Genomic DNA, 14,070 nt, shown 5'->3' on the forward strand with positions numbered 1-14,070 from the left:
CAATAATAGAATAATAGATGGGAACAAATGGCTTCCTGCTCACCGGCTGGAGAAGAGGTGTGATGGAGAGAGGAACTAAGAGAAGGTGGTGGCGGGGGGAGGGGGGGGCGCACAGCGAGAGCGAGCGGGCGGGCGAGCGAGAGCGAGAGCAACCCAACGTAACAGAAAAAACCCTTCTCAGTATTCTTCATGCTCTCACGAGCCTGCAAAATGACGAAGAGGCTACTAAAAATTAGGGACTTGCAAACCGGCTCCTTTCCCACGCTTACTTTTCTCTTTGGAGTTTAGCATTAATTGGAGTTCAGTCTTAATTGTAAGCAATCTCTCTCTGTCTCCTGTCTCTCTCTCTGTCTGTCTCTGTCTCCCCCCACTCCAATTGCAGCGGCAAGAGAAAACCCCGACAGTGTTAACATTCGCCTCCGCCCAGCGGGCAGGGCAGCAAGGCGGAGCCGCGGCACTATCCTCAGTCCACGTGGTCTCTGGCGGGGCCCGGTGACAGCGGCGGCGCATGCGCGCGAGGCCTCCCCGCCGCTTCGGGTCGGTGTCACCGCTGGGGGTGGTGCCTAGGCCGGCCGAGGGCGCATGCGCCGTGGCGGCGCCCCGCTCGGGTTCCAGGGCTGCTGGCGACGGCGAAGTCTGCGTTTCCGTCCGGCGGCCGCGCGGCCCTGGGGTGAGTGTTCGGGCAACTGGGCTGCACGTCCGTCAGCCGCAGAGTGTCCGATTCCACTCGGCCTTTCCACGGCTCCGCCTCGATCCCGCGGTCGCGGCGGGGGCGCTGCGCGGGCGGCCCGGAGCCGGTCCCCTCCTTGCCGGGGCGCGCGCCCGCTCGCTGTCCCACCTGCAGCCGGAAGTGACGACGGACGCGTCCTCACCTGGGCCGTCGGGGGCCGGTCCAGCTCCGTGCCACCGGCCAGCGACGAAGCGCCGGCGTCCAGGCTTTGTGTCGGACCCCCACGCCTGCATTGTCAGCTCGGGCCTGTCCCATCTCGATTGCAAAACTGGAGGTGTTGTTCGGGGGTAACTGGAGGCAGGCGCTTTGGGTCTTGACTCGGTGCACTCGCTCTTTGGGAAAGAGGATGGAGCAGTCCTCCTATGTCTTATGCAAATGCCATTGTTATGGACCGATGCCCCTGTCACATATCATCCGTCTTCACTGCTGTCATGCTGTTCTAGACTGGCCTTATAATTCACCCGTATGCCTCCCATCATCTACCACCGTTTCCTCCAATGTTCCATGTTCCTTACAGTAGCCACCCTAGTGGTCTTTTGGCGTCAAATTGGGTCATGCCATCATCACCCTGTTTCAGGCTCTGTTCAGTCTGTGTTCCTGTGCACTTGGGGTCAAATCCAAATTCTTTTTCTTCCAGGCCTTCCATTATGAGCCCCTGCTTATCCCTCAGTGTTCACCTATGCTGCCTGACATCCCCTCTGCTCTGCATAACTGCAGCCAAAGCCCCACGTGGGGGTGGCCTCTTGTCACAGATGCCCTAGTGCTTAAAGAGGACAATGGAGACACTGTTTCACAAATGCTTCTGCTTCCAAGATAATTAAAGGAGCTGTATCAGCTCTTAACTAGGTTACCATGTGAAAGTAAACATTTTCACACTGTGCTCCTGGAGTCTTTGCTTTTATATGTGTTGTTTCTTTTCAATAAATTTACTGCACTTTCGGCCTGATTAACTTTTCTTCATCTGTGGGATACTGACTCAGTTTTTCAGAGGTCTCCCTGACCTCACATCCATCACCGCAGTATCTGTTAGGTTCCTCTCTTTTTGTTGTAAAGAATCCTGTACTTTCTTTTTACAACACATTCCACAGTGCCCCTGGCATGTGTATGTGTACAAGATCATGAAATTTAAAAAGATCATATCTCTTCCTCCAAGACATTATTAAGCTATATGGGGGCAAAGCTAGTTAACCTAGTACATTGCCTGGTGTAACTGATACTCAAATATTTCTCTTTTTTTTGGGATCGGGAGGTTGGGCCATACCCTGTGGTGCCTAGGGCTTATTCCCGGCCCTGTGCTCAGGGATCACTCCTGGCAGTACTTGGGGGACCATATGTGGCACTGGGAATCAAACCTGCGTCACTGACATAAAAGCAAGTGCCTTACCTGCTGTACTAATCCCCTGCCCTCAAATATTTCTTAAATGGATGATTTTATTTCTTTCATTTCTGGAGCTCTTTACCTTCTGACAAATACCTCATAGTTACCATTTAACTATTTATTCTCACTCCCATAGACTTGCCCTCAGTCACTCCCTTAGTAACTTGACTTTTTTCTTTCTCCCAGTTTCCCCAGTCCTAGTCCTTGCTCACTTTCTCTATTCATTTTCCCGGCTTGCTTCTGAACTTAGTTGCCTAAACTGCTCTTCTCAGCATCTTCACCCCCAGCCCTTTCGTCCTTTTGTCCTTTTGCTCTCAATCCCTCCAGGATGGCCTTTGCCCTCAGTACTTGTAGTGATTGCAGGAGGAAACTACCGCCTTGGGTATTGTAGGAGGTCCGGGGCCACCTGAGTTGGCCCTCCACTCCTCTCACCTGTTTGTCCCACAGCTTTGTGCAGACTCTTCTTCCCTTTCAGCCCCCATCCCAACTTGGTCCTCCATGAGGAACCGCTTTTAGAGCCTATTTTCTCTGTGGGCCACCTTTGTCTTTCTCTTCCACTCCTGTAAGAAAGGTGTGTCAGGAGTCTTCCTTCAGCCAGAGCCCCAGAAAGATATGTTCGCTTGCTTCTTTTCGTCTGCTCCCATTGTTGTCTCTTGTGCAATGTGTAGTTTCATCTGCCTACTCCCCTTACAGCTTTTACATGTTATAGATTTTCTTGAACTAACTTTCCTTCCCCAACCCATTATTACTTCGGCATTTTAGCTAGCGACCCACCTTCCTGCGCCTTCCTTTTTCTTTATTGGAATGCGGCGGTTGCATGCATGTGGCCTGGGGACCGCTCTCATCGTAGGCGGCGGTGTTGGGGATTTAATGCTCAGCCTTTTGCCTGCAAGACCAGTGACCGCCGAGCTGTTCTGGGCCTCCTATTTCATAATGCAAGACGGGCTGTTTTTTGTCCTCATTGCCCTCCTAGGATCTCTCTTACTAAGCTAACCAGTGACCGGCTAATTTTCGAGTCCACTGGACCCATTCTAGTTTGCTTATGTGGATTGGTCATATCATTTTCCCTGTGTCACCGTTTATTCTTCCTTCTTTTTTTAATTAGCAGTTTTCTCCAAATGTCACTTTTTGGGGCTGGAGTGATAGCACAGCGGTAGGGCATTTGTCTTGCATGCAGCCGTTGTGGGTTTGATTCCTCTGGCCCTCTCAGAGAGCCCGGCAAGCTACTGAGAGTATTTTGCCTGCACAGCAGAGCCTGGCAAGCTACCCGTGGCGTATTCGATATGCCAAAAACAGTAACAACAAGTCTCAAGATGGAGAAGTTACTGATGCCTGCTCTAGCAAATCGATGAGCAACAGGATGAGAGTGACAGTGACAGTCATTTTTTGGGGGGTGGGGGGCAGGGATTACACTCAACAGTCTTGTGAGCCCTTTCTGGCCCATTGCTTGGGGACGATCACCCACAGGTGCTGCTGGACCGTGCAGCTGCAGGGATTGACCCCTGGGCTCCCACATGCTCTCCAGCCTTGGAGCTCTCTCCCCAGCCTGACAGACAGTATTCTTTTCACCTTGTGTTTGTACTACAATATTATTACTTCACGTTTTGGTTGAACTAATATCCTTTTTATCTACAAAAAGATATCCACATAAAAAATTCAGTCAAATTTGAAAAAAAAAACGGTAACAGAATTGTTACATTTCAGCCAGTTCGAAACCTGAGCCAGAGTCCTTCCTGTTTTCTGTTGAAAATAGAGACAAGCTAGAGACAGAGTACCTAAAAAATTAGAAGAAGGTCCCCAGAGGAGGAACTTTGTTCTGTTGTTCTTATTTAATCTTTCCAGTGCTCACTTCTGTCTTAAATGATCTCTCCTTGGGTATCCTTTGGACTGTTTGCTCTACTGCTATGGCCTCTTGTCTTGACTATTCTCCTGAGCACAGATTTGGATTTCTTTTTTCTTTTTGGGTCACACCCAGAGATGTCCAGGGGTTACTCCTGGCTCTGCACTTGGGAATTACCCCTGGCAGTGCTTGGGGGACTGTATGGGATGCTGGGAATCAAACCTGGGTCAGGTGCGTGCAAGGCAAACACCCTACCCGCTGTGCTATCGCTCCAGCCCCAGATTTGGATTTCTTACAGTGTGCCGAACACAGCATCTTCACCAGCTCTGCTCCTCGCTCCCCATCAGCTTCCTTGCTGAGAATAGTGTTTGACTGATTTAATCAGTGACTCAGCTGTGTATATGAGGGCTACTTAAACTTTCTCCGCCTCTGGCCCCTTTTTCTCCTGAAAAATGCCAGAAACACCTTGGATTCATTATGCGATTGAGTCTTAGTTTTGCCCCTTTAGAAAGTTTTTACTGTTGCCAAGTTTTTTCTGCCTTCCACATTTAGCTACGTGACCCTGAATAGGGCCTCGACCCACAGTGTAAGAAACTACGGTCTGGATCTGACTTTTTCATAGTTTAGCCTCCTTTCTTTACCTCCTCTCAGTAGATGTTGATCACCTCCTGCACAGCAACATCTGTGCCAGGTGCTCAAATGTTATCTGGTACCTATTTCCTGCACCAGTTACTTTGTCCCTTCCTCTGAGTCTGTGTGACCTTCTTCTATGCCTCTTCTGCAGACCTGTCTCACTGTTACTGACGGTTTTCATTAGAAACTAAACCACGGGGGTAGGCTGAAAGGAAGTTCTTGGTTCTGTATTTCAGTTCTTGGAGGCTGGGGTTTTTTTGGGTTTTTTTTTTTTTTTTTTTTTTTTGCTTTTTGGATCATACCCAGCGTTGCTCAGGGGTTACTCCTAGCTGTATCTCTTAATTTAAGAGGAATGAGTGGGACTGTTAGAGAAACTCATGATTATTACCTAAAAATAAAGTTTCAGTTCTGAAAGAAGTATGAGTGTTTTCACAGCTAAACAAAAAAATGCCGCTGTCTCTTGGTTGCTTTTTAATGCATTAAGTAATTTTTAGATCATTTTGAATGCATTCCATACATATAGATGCAGAGACATTTTTATCAAAATAAATGTATCCATGCTATGTGGCTTTTTTTTTTCACTTTGCATGACTTTTATCCCAGTACCACTGAAAATACTTAGTGTCTGTATTAAACTAAGAAAAATACTACAGTAAATATTTTTGTGCAGTAAGTATTTGTGGTGAATAAATGCTGAGAACTAGAATTGCTGTGCAAAGGTCATGTGTGTTTTATTTTAATTTAATTTTTAAGGTCATGTGTGTTTTCAGCCTTGACAGATGCTACTAATGTGTACTCCAAAATAGCTTTGTTAATTTAGGTTCTTACGAGCAATAGGTGAAACTAGGGTTTTCTTTTCTTTTTAAAAAAACATTTTTTTTTTTATCGAATCACTGTGAGATATACCTTACAAAGGTGCTCATGGTTGGATTTCAGTCATACAGTCTTCCAAAAGCCATACCTCCACCAGTGTACATTTTGCAGCATCAGTGTCCCCAGGTTCCCTCCCATCACCCCCCATCCCCACCCCCTGCTCCTGCCTCTATGTGGCAGGCGTTTTCCTCTTTCTCTCCCCCCCCCCCTTTTTGGGCATTGTGGTCTGTGATATTGATACTGAAAGGTTATCAAGAATATCTCTTTACCTCCTTTTAACCTCAGATCTTGTCCAGTGTGATCATTCCCAGCTATTATTGTCATACTGGTCTCTTCTCTGTCTTACCTACCCTCAGCCCCACACACATTTGTGATTAGTTCCAACTATTGACTAGTTCTCCTAACCCCTGTTTTCCCTGCACATGGGTATTTTTCTACTATATATATTTTTTATATACCATAAATGAATGCAATCAGAGGCTAGGGTTTTCTTATCCAGACAGGATCAGGATTTTAATTTTTTTTTTCCCCAACATGATGGGTAAGATAATATGTATTGAAATGGAGTTGTTTTTGAGACTAGTCTTTCTCAAATTCTGATTGAATGATGTTACTATCTCTTGTTGAGTCTTCGGCCAGATTCAATGCATTCACCTTACATCACTGGATCTAGGTGTTAGAGTTGATCTTAACTCTGTAAGGGAAAATCATTTACATCATAATGCAGCAAAGATGGATGCCTAGAAAGCAAGTGTCAAATGACTGGGTGATTTGGAGGATTTTCAATGCCAGCTCTATGAACTGGCTACCCAGATGCCTGCATTTTGTCCGATTTTTCCTCTTTCTCTTCTTCCTTAATGTCTTTGTTGTCCTCTTTATTAGTTTTTCTACTTTATTATCAGAACTCAAGAAGCTATATGGTTTTAGTGCCCTTTTAAAGAAAATAATAACTTAGAAACTTGAATTTATGTAATTGAAGAATTATTACATGCTCCTTTGAGAAGTTACTATGATTAATTATAAGATGCTTACGAAACTGTAGACTTATCAATTCCCTGTACCCAAAAGACTTCTTAAAATTTCTTTTTGCTTTTAGATAGTCCGTAGAGGATGCCAAATGAGAGTGACGTCCAGTCAAGTCAAACGGAGGAGCGAGACTGCTTACAAAGTCAGCCTGTCGGTGATAATGAAGAAATGACCATTAAGCCAGAAGACAATGGCCCTGCGGAGGTGGGGGACAGCGGTCCCTCCTGTTCCTCTGCCAGTGAGCCATCCACTGCTCTGGAGGGGCACCCGTCCGAGGGTCCGAGAAGAGGGCTGGCCCTGCTGCACATCGACAGGCATCAGATCCAGGCAGTGGAGCCCAGTGCGCAGGCCCTTGAGCTTCAGGGCTTGGGGGTGGATGTCTACGACCAGGATGTGCTGGAGCAAGGGGTGCTTCGGCAGGTGGACAGCGCCATCCATGAGGCCGGCCGGGCAGCACAGGTTGCTGACGCAGAGAAAGAGTACCGCTCCGTCCTGGATGACCTCACGTGAGTATGTGCCGTCCTGTCTCTGGCCTCAGGCTTCGTGTCTGCCTCAGGTGGAGAAAGTCTGCTAGAAGAGAGATGGGGGATGCAGGAATTTAGGAGAACTCTGCACTCCTAGGATAGGGTTTCTGAAGACTCCTGGACTTTTTTTTTTTTTTTTAATTTTTTAAATTTTTGGGTCACACCCAGAGATGCACAGGGGTTACCCCTAGCTTTGCACTCAGGAATTAGTCCTGACGGTGCTCGAGGGACCATATGGGATGCTGGGAATCAAACCCGGATCGGCCTCATGCAAGGCAAACGCCCTATCCACTGTGCTGTAGCTCCAGCCCCTGAACTTTGTGTTTGACCCCAACTCCTCCCCTAGCATCATATGGTATAGTCGGGTCCGAGTTCAGCTCATAGGTTTATTATGTGGAACATCCAGGAGAGAATTGGCTGCTCGAGAAACCTGTGGACACACAGTTCTTGGCAGAATGTGCCGAAGTTCTGCTGTGTCATACTTGAGTTCCCGGCAACACATCCGCCCCCTCACCCATTTCTCTTCCTGTAGTTTCTTTCCAGATCTTGGTCCCAACACTAGGTTAGTTGTGAGTGGCTTTTCAGATATGCATTTCTAAAACTAATGATGAATCAGCTCCCTGCTTTTTCCTTTATAATTCGCTCCCACTTTGAACCATAAGAAAGATGCAGTTCCTTCAGCTGCAAGTCCTTGGGGATATTGCATGTGTATTAGAAAGCAGACCCAGGCTCAGCTGAACGATGTCTATTGGTGGCGTTGGGGAAGCTGCTGACCCAGGCTCATGTGAGAGCTCCAGGATATGGGGCTGCCGTTGCCCGTTTCAGGCGAGCTGGAATACAAGGAAAGGACTGGGTGGGCATAGGTACACTCTCATGGGGGTGGAGGGGAGGCAGTGCCTGGCATCTAGGGCTGAAGCTGTCGTGTAGGTAACTGCTGTTTTTGGAGCTGCATATTTCTGCTAGCAGTTTCTTGGTGTCTTTTTGGCGTGTTGGGTAGCAGATATTCTCATCTAGTTGCAGTTTGCTCCTCAGGTGTGTGGACTATAGCTTCTTGTTAGGAGCACACCTTTCCACGTCACCTTGTAAGCATGCCCACTGCTCTGTGAGAGTGTGGTAGAGTCCCTTGGCAGGGCCATCCTGGCCCCATAACCTTGTGCCATCAGTAACTGGACTTGCAGTTCTCTGCAGAGAATACAGATAGCCAGTTGCCTACATGTGTTGAAAGTTGGGAGCTCTGGTTCTCTGTCTGTTTTAGGAATGATTTGTTTTTTTGGAAGCTTGTTTTTTTTCCACCCTCACACTTTAAGCTGGGAACTACAGCAAATGAGCGTGCCCATCATGTGAAAGAAGGATGCTGTCACAGATGTCTGGCTTTGACAAAAAAATAAATGTTTATGAAGTTTTAATATTTTTCCAAATTTTAGGGGACTTTCACAATGGGCTTTATTTATATTTATTTATTTTTTTGCTTTTTGGGTCACACCCGGCGATGTACAGGGGTTACTCCTGGCTCTGCACTCAGGAATTACTCCTGCCGGTGCTTAGGGGACCATATGGGATGCTGGGATTCGAACCCGGGTTGGCCGAGTGCAAGGCAAACGCCCTACCCACTTTACTATCACTCCAGCCCCTTCACAATGGGCTTTAAAAACCTGTGTTAGAGTTCTTGATAAAGGGGATAGTGGGGGGAGATTATGCACATTAGGGGCAGATAGTACCTGGAAAATCTTTGTTATCCTTTAAAAAAAAAATGATAATAACCAGATTTTTTTTCCTCTACAAAAAGAAATTTAAAAACACATTCTTTGGGCACAGTTTCCTATTAAAAGTGGATAGTGTAGTGTCAGTATACTGAGGGTATCGGCTTACAGAGGGGACTTGAATCAGCTAGATAAGTGAAAAACTGGGAGCTCGGGAGATAACACGGGATTTAGGGTGCACTCAGTTTGATCCTGGCACTGCATTTCCCCCCAAGCACCTCTGGGTGTAGCCCTGGCGACCCCTGAGCACCATTCGGTGTGGTCTTGGTGGTCCCTGACACCAAGGGTCCTTGCACTGAACTGCTATTCTGGCTGCCCTTTGACCTCTCTCCCCTCACCCCACAGTACTGCTTGGCAGGCACCCCCTTTGCCACTCCAAGAAAAGGGGAAAAGAAAAGAACGTTCATAGTGATCTTAAACTTGTAACTCTTCTAGTTCTGTTTGTGGCTAAAATGAAAATGTATTCTGGCTTAATTTTTTTTTTCACGTTTTATCTCATAAGTTAGTCTATAAAAATATTTTCAGTGGAAATTTTCTTTTCTTTTTCATTTATTTATTTGTCATTTTATTTTATTTTTCAGGTCATGTACAACATCCCTAAGGCAAATCAATAAAATTATTGAACAACTTAGCCCACAAGCTGCCACCAACAGAGATATCAACAGGAAACTAGATTCTGTAAAACGGCAGAAGTATAATAAGGTGATTCCCAATAACACATTAAATATTGGATTTTTGGTAGAGTCATTATTTAGGCTAAATTAATATTTAGGAAGTCTTACATTGTCACACTTTGAAAATGTGAAACAAATATACTTATGATAGAATTTTAGGGTTCTTTTATATCTATAATTTTCTAGTTATTTCCCTTGAACTTTCTCTTTTAAGACTCCTAGTAGTATACTCATATTTCCCCACACATACACATGCGTACATACCAGAGAATAAGTGCCCTTCAGCCTGTGCCTGTCTCCTCACTCACGTACCTGGTGTCTCGGCTTTGCTCTCTTTTATCCCACCTGGACTCCTAGTTGGTTAATTGGCCTCTCCATCATCTCCTTGCTTTGTGTGAACTTTCCTATTTTTCCTGTTTGCATTGACTGTGTGCACTCAGTTTCCTATTAATGCAGCTGTCAGCCTGCACACAGTCTCTGTGCTCACTTTTCTGGGGTCTGGCCTTTCTTTATCATGTTCCCTCAAGCATGCCAACTGGGTCTGCACTTAGGCTTCTAGAATTTAAGGGGAAGGGATATATGTTACTTAGCACATTGTTTCCTTTCTTTTAAGCTTCCGACTCTTTAGGCTTATGTACACTTTATGGTGGTACATTGCAGTAGACAGTAGTGCCAAGTTTTGATCATTTTACTTCTGCTAACAAGACTAATTTATATTCTTGTGCTTGCAGTTGATTCATTGCATCAGTAGAATCCTTGCAGTTTTTCTTATTTAAGTTCTGTGAGGTAGGGGCTTATAAAGATTCCGTGTCTCCTTTTGTTTCCATCTCTCAGTCCATTGTCTTTACCATTCCACCTTGTCTCAACTTAACTCCAGAACAGCAGCCCAAAGGCCAGAGCTAGCTGTGACTGGAGGCTGTCAGGGTCTCCTGTATCACAGCTTGGCTTCTTGTTGGAGCCCATGATTGGGTGTGTAAGACTCTCTGATCAGGGTTCCTGGGCTGCTGAGGCTTAAGGAACAGAGAGGAGCCAACTTGGGGTCACTGGTGTACTAGTCTGATTCAGGCATTGCTATTTTTTTTTCTCTTTTCTTTTCTTTTTTTTTTTCAGCAAATAGAAAACTAGAGAGAAAGTCTGTTGTGAATGAGATTTTACTAAGAGAAAAAGATTTTTTTCTAAGAGACAGTGAAGGGGATTACCATATGGTATTTATATTCAGAAATTTCCCTCATCCCTGCTCATATTGTTTAAATATTCATGGGACCTTGGGAAGAAGAATCACATACCCCAGGCCAAATTTATTAATGTTAAGAATGACTGTGTTTATGAGTTCAGGAGAGAAGAGGGAATCAAAGAGGAGTCTGGGATGGGTGCACAGGGAAATGATACATTGAAAAGCAACTTCTTCAGAGTTTGTAACTGGATGAATACTATAGAGCATTGGCAAAGGTGTCTGTACTTTTCAGCTGTTTGAACTTTTGTGCTTGTGGTTTGTTTTTTTTATTTAATTCTTATAACCCTGTTGACCTCAGAGCATAGAAAAGTTCAGGGATGTGTAATGGGCAGATGTGTGATGGGGAACCAAGAGAGCAGTTTCTCCTCCTAAGTCAGTGGAGAGTCAGGACGTGTGAACTGAAGTGCTTAGCACAGAGGGAACAGAAATAGTAGTATGGAATTTCTGTTTTATAGAGTTAATAGATTTTGTAATTTATACTTAACAAAAATCACTTTCTTCTTGTCTTCTGTATTCAAAAATTGCCCTTTAAGGAACAACAACTAAAGAAGATCACAGCAAAACAGAAACGTCTGCAGGCCATCCTTGGTGGCGCAGAGGTCAGGGTTGAAATGGATCATGCCAGTCTGGAAGTGGAAGACGAAGGTGAGTGCTGGGACCAGTTTCTCTGGGTTCTTGATTGATGCTTCATGCCTCTAATCAGTAGAGAGCATCTCTTCAGACCTGGGCCAGTGTTCCAGAAATTGCATTTTTTCCTAATGTAGCTGTACTGCTATTTATTCATCCATTGATTAATCCGATTGAAGTGGATGTGAACTCCACAGAATTTATTGTTTTGAACTTAGTGTTAAGACAGATATATGAAAGTTTTATTTTCTCTGCCTGCATGCAGAACCAAATATTTTTTTAAAGCTATGTGGGGCTTTTCGAGAATGGCAATAAAATTTTAACTTCATCTGCTGGAGGCTGCTGGCACACATTTATTATTATGTTTAATAAATTAGAAATCTTAGCATTTTTGTGTGGTTAATTTCAGGAAGATCTCTAACATCTTCATTCAGTTACATTTTGAAAGCCCCATTATCGTTAGTCAACATTTCTGGAATGAATGAAGAGTCATATTCGTTCAGATTATACAGTGGGTATACAATACATATGCCACTGTATGTCTTTTGGAAAACTGTGAAAATGCATCCATATTTTCTTGTGAAACTCTTATTTGTAGTCTGAGAGAGTTTTTTTGTTTTTAAGTTGCCTCAAGAAATTTATTTGATAAGATACAATGGTATTATAAAAAAAAAATGGGGCTGGAGCGATAGCACAGCGGGTAGGGCGTTTGCCTTGCACGCGGCCGACCCGGGTTCTAATCCCAGCATCCCATATGGTCCCCTGAGCAACGCCAGGGGTAATTCCTGAGTGAAGAGCCAGGAGTAACCCCTGTGCATCGCCGGGTGTGACCCAAAAACAAAAAAATAAACAACAAAAAAAAATGGTTGCAGTCATCACTATCACTATCATCCTGTTGATCCTCGATTTGCTCGAGCGGGCCCAGTAATGTCTCCATTCGTCCTAGCCCTGAGATTTTAGCTGCCTCTCTTTACTCATCTTTCCCAACAGTGCCACAGTAGAGGCTCTTTTAGGGTCAGGAGAATGAGACCCATCATTGTTACTGTATTTGGCATATGAATACACCACAGGGAGCTTGCCAGGCTCTCCCGTGTGGGCAGGAAAACTCTCAGTAGCTTGCCAGGTTCTCCGAGAGGGAGAACTAGGCTATAAGAGGTCGCACAGCCACCAAGCAGCTGCGCGCTTCAGGGAGCTTGGTTTTATAATCTCTGGATGCTCTGGATGTTGGCCATTGATGGTATTACACAGCGCCGGAGCAGTTTCTGGGTGTGACCGCCTCGCTGCTGGAAAATGAGGGATCTGGGTGGAAGAGGCCCAGTCCCGATCTGAGTAGGCTTGGAGATCTCAACCCCAGGAGTTTAGTTTTATAGTCTTATGTTAGTTTTATAAAAAGTTTTATAAAAAGGGGTATAGGCAGATGGTGCCAAGAGTAGCGACCAAAATAAACAAATAAGTAAATAAATTTTTGAAAAAAAAAAAGAAAAAAGAGTGATGACCAAAAGGAAAAAGAAAAAGAAATAAAGATTAGGCAAGTACTAAAAAGATGTTAAAGCTCGATTAACACCAGAGAATTCCTAGTGGCCAATTATTCAAATTGTTTAAATATTTAGAAAAGAAGATACTTGCTTGGGGTCAGAGAGAGTTCAGCAGGTAGGGTGCTTTGCTTCCTATGTGGCCAACCCAATTTCAGTCCCTGGCACCCTTTATAGTTCCCAGAGCCTCACTAGGCATGATCCCTGAGCTCAGTACTTGGTAGCGTGAAATCCTGCACAAGTAAAGCACAGGGTCTCTGAGCACTTCAGAAGAGCTGACTTAGGAGAGGGGCTCAGAAAGCTTTCCTGTGCCCGTGACACTCTAACCCAACAGACCACAGGTCCTGGGACAATAGGAGGGAGCTGAAGAAAGGTCAAAACATGAGGTATATCAGGGGCACAAGCAGAAGGCAAGGTAAGCTTGGCAAGACTTTAGCCAACAAAGCCAAAAAAAAAAAAGGACACGGGCTGGCTGGAAACAAGGACACGGCGGAAACGAAGTGAACACACCAAGGCAGTTCTCAAATACTCAGCCAAGAAAATAAGGCGTATTCACACCAGAACCACGCAGAGTGGGAGAGAGTGCAGGATGAGTAACGGAAGTAAGGGATACACACAGTATACAAATAGAGCTGGACTTCTGGGTTCTGATAACAGTCCAGGAATGACATTTTAGAAAGCTGCGATTTTAGAAAAGAAGTCAAAAATATTTACAAGTATCAAATACATGTCATAAATCCTAGTAAAACAAATCCACAAAACTGGAGATGTACAGCAAGTGACAGAAATAATGCAAAATAGAACCATTAGTAATATGCTACAAACCCTCACAGATCTCCGTGAAGTCTGTCTTAAAGGAAAAATGGTTGTGGTCATAGGAAAAATATTTGTGCATTTTGTTATTGTTATTGTGGGAGCTACACAAAGCATTACTCAGGGTTCCCTAGGTGACCAGTTCCAGTGTCTCACACACGCAGGCCAGGTGCTCTGCCACTTGAGAAGTGCTTTTGAGAACTGACTCTGTCAGTTCATGGGGCTGGTATTTTCTGCTGGTAAGGTGTGTCCTATTTCTCACCGGTAACATACTTGTTTCTGTTTATCTATAATGTGCCATCTTTTGGCAAAATTGATTCCGTAGTAAAATTTAGGATTAAAAATTGCCGGCACAGGGGGCTAACCCTGTGTCTCAGAATGCCTGATTTGCAAGCACACGGTTGTACATCCGATCCCCTGTGCAAC

At 44.9% G+C, this 14,070-nt stretch overlaps 1 protein-coding gene across 2 annotated transcripts in view; it reads left to right on the forward strand.

The window, feature by feature from the left end:
- Nucleotides 1-558: 558 nt before the first annotated feature.
- ERCC6 (ERCC excision repair 6, chromatin remodeling factor) overlaps nucleotides 559-14,070 on the forward strand; it is an 81,654-nt gene continuing 68,142 nt past the window's right edge. Inside the window, exons 1-4 of one of the 2 annotated variants that reach the window (XM_055119467.1) lie at nucleotides 559-670; nucleotides 6,551-6,986; nucleotides 9,346-9,466; nucleotides 11,206-11,317. In XM_055119467.1, coding sequence (XP_054975442.1) covers nucleotides 6,565-6,986; nucleotides 9,346-9,466; nucleotides 11,206-11,317 — 655 coding nt within the window. In that variant the 5' untranslated portion in view covers nucleotides 559-670; nucleotides 6,551-6,564. The remainder of the gene's footprint in view (nucleotides 671-6,550; nucleotides 6,987-9,345; nucleotides 9,467-11,205; nucleotides 11,318-14,070) is intronic. The other variant, XM_055119468.1, reaches the window with a different exon arrangement.

This window comes from Sorex araneus, chromosome 11 (genome assembly GCF_027595985.1).
Source record: "Sorex araneus isolate mSorAra2 chromosome 11, mSorAra2.pri, whole genome shotgun sequence".
Taxonomy (NCBI): Eukaryota; Metazoa; Chordata; class Mammalia; order Eulipotyphla; family Soricidae; genus Sorex; species Sorex araneus.